We start from the raw sequence: 2,894 nt of genomic DNA, 5'->3' as shown, positions 1-2,894 counted from the left end.
ACACAATTAAATTTCTTACTGTCAAAGACAGAGTACACTCAAATGTCATAGTGTTACTTCTATGCTTGTCATTGTCCTGAGTACGTTCTAGATTTTTAGGTCTATTGTGTTGGTACTAGATGTAATCTACAAGTTTTGTCAACTAAAACTAAATTCAATGGAACGGAATTAAGATACACAATCATTCTTTGAAAACCGTAACCCAAACATCATTACATAAAATATTCCAAGTGTCAACCCCGGTATTGCCAGCTTCAAAGCCAGGTTGCCAGGATGGATACTAGTAAAACATCAATGATATAATCGATACAAATAAATTGAAGTATGAAATAGATTGACTTTTTCCAAAAATTGCACATACAAAGTGACTAAAGTGAAACAATCAATTTTGTATACAAAACCGTTTTGCTTGAATATTACAGAATTTTATAACTGTTGATTCCGTAGACTTATGCAATACTAGCTTCCGCCCGCAGCTTCGCCCGCGTGGATTTCGGACTTCAAAAATGGAGGAGGTGCTCAATTTGTCGGGATGTTTTTTAATGTATGGTGGTATGCAGGTGGTCCGATTGTCCGGTCAGGGTCTGATGATGGGATCCTGGTGAAATCGAAGGAAGCATATAGCATGATTCAGTATTCACGCGTTTTATTAGCGTATTTCATGTATAACTTTGGTGTTTCTATACCGATTTCTATGATTCTTTTTTAGGAAATATTTAATAATGTTAACTTTTTAATTAGGGATGACTGAGAGTGTTATAAACGTAAGAGTAGACAAATATAATAAGAATGCTTCGAACTGCTAAGCTATCGGGAGTTACACGTGTTATTGTGAGTCAACCATAAAAGATAGACATATGCTGTCGTGGGATATATTTTACATAATTTTAAGGAGAACATTTCCGTCATACATGATTTCTGCGTAGCTGTAACCATTAAGGTTGCACACGCGACGGAAGATTAAAAATGGAGTAACTTCGCCCGTTTTCCCAACATTTCCCTTCACTGCTCTGCTCCTATTAATTGTAGCGTGATGAAAAGTATACTATAACCAGCACAGGAGTATGACAAATAATTGTACCAAGTTTCGTTAAAATCCGTCGAGTAGTTTTTGTTTCTATAACGATTATACAGACAGACAGACAGACAGACAGACAGACAAAAATTTTACTAATTGCATTTTTGGCATCAGTATCGATCCCTAAACACCCCTGATAGTTATTATTTTGGAAATATATTTCATGTACAGAATTGACCTCTCTACAGATTTATTATAAGTATAGAATAGATAGATATAGATATAGAAGATATAGATAGATATATATAGATATAGATAATAATCATCCCAAATCTGACTGTTCCTTTGGACCATTACCTACGGTACAGACCTACGTTAACGATGTTTATCGAAATCGATGGACTGAGGTATCCCTAGTTTCATGTTTAAAAGTAAAATGTCACTTTTAAATTTTAACGTTTGATTATTGTTTGCGTTTAGTGAAAGCTGTGCTTACAAGTTACAACTAAAAGCTTTTATGGATTTTTAAAGCTTTTTCCTAAAGATTACAGCCCGTCAACAGTGTATTAATTGTTATTAAGTCGCTGATTCAAGGATTACCTGATTATTTAATTTTTTTTTTGTTGTAAACTTAAATCATTTACTTTTCATTGTAAACTATTAATGTTGCAACTTAAGGCGATGGCGTCCATCATCTTCCACCATCCACGAGTATCTTCTACCTATTTTGTTAATTTGATGTGAACACCTTAGTTATGTCAATATCAATTTATATTTAGCTTATTCAGTTCCCAAACTCGAGATATCAAAAATGACTCTAGCATTTCATAAATGTAGGCTTTGCTTGAAGCTTGGTGATTTCTGTTCTATATTCGATCAGGATGATACCGTTAAATTATCCGACATGGTTATGTCTTTCGCTAATGTTAAGGTAAGAGTACTTACATTTTACACCAATTGTGATCTGCATATTAGTATCGAACAAAAATCCTTCACAGTTTATTCCACACACCTGTTTTTTTTTTTTTTATTATGTTGATAACGCATAATATTTATTAGATAAATCTATAAATATATCCATACTAAAATAACTATCCTTAGTGGTATATTTTGTTTTCAGATATTTGAAGGTGATGGTTTTTCTGATCGCGTTTGTACATCATGCATAGAAAATTTAAGCACAGCTTATTTATTTAAGCAACAATGTGAGCGAATTGACCATCTAATTAGAAAGTCTCCAGGTACATTTTACTTTATAAAATATTAATATAATTTAAATATGTAAATTTTTTGTTTCTAACATTACTCTTAATTATTTATAGATACTGATATTAATAAACCACCCCTCACAAACTACGATGATTTCTTCAACAAAGAGTTCCATGTTCACACAGAATATGAGTCTGGAGAAGATGAAAAACGAGAGCTATGATAATAACACCAATGCTGAAGCTTATTGTGGATCTCGGCATGAGATAAGTGATGAGACAGACAGTGATGTTGACTCAATTAAATGTATGGCCTGCAATCAGTCATACAGCAATATAGGTAGCCACAGGTGCCACACAGTATGTACTATAGAGCGTAATGGCTTGCAGCAGTCTAGCAGCAGCAATGAGACTTTGGTTGCCACTGACATAAGTCAAGAAAACATCCAATCAAGACCCACACCTCCTGGTTCTACAAAATCTTCATACATTGATGTGTCATGTTTGTTGTGTGATGCAAGATATGACCAGTACGACAGTTATGTAATACACCTTAATAAATGTCTTACAAATGTAAAGTTACATCACTATGTTTGCCCTGTGTGCCATGAAATGTACACAGATAAATTAGCATACTTAGAACATTTGAAAGTGACACACTTCACAAA

The 2,894-nt window shown here is 33.7% G+C and overlaps 1 protein-coding gene across 1 annotated transcript; it reads left to right on the top strand.

Moving 5' to 3' along the window:
• Nucleotides 1-1,320: 1,320 nt before the first annotated feature.
• Nucleotides 1,321-2,883, top strand: LOC119191318. Its single transcript, XM_037445217.1, has 3 exons — nt 1,321-1,949; nt 2,139-2,259; nt 2,341-2,883. The coding sequence occupies exons 1-3, from the start codon at nt 1,830-1,832 to the stop codon at nt 2,448-2,450; spliced, it is 351 nt and encodes a 116-aa protein (XP_037301114.1). The 5' UTR covers nt 1,321-1,829; the 3' UTR covers nt 2,451-2,883.
• Nucleotides 2,884-2,894: the final 11 nt, after the last annotated feature.

This window comes from Manduca sexta, unplaced genomic scaffold (genome assembly GCF_014839805.1).
Source record: "Manduca sexta isolate Smith_Timp_Sample1 unplaced genomic scaffold, JHU_Msex_v1.0 HiC_scaffold_134, whole genome shotgun sequence".
NCBI classification, from domain to species: Eukaryota; Metazoa; Arthropoda; class Insecta; order Lepidoptera; family Sphingidae; genus Manduca; species Manduca sexta.
Note: the sequence above shows the minus strand (reverse complement) of the source record. Positions and strands in the feature narration are given on the sequence as shown.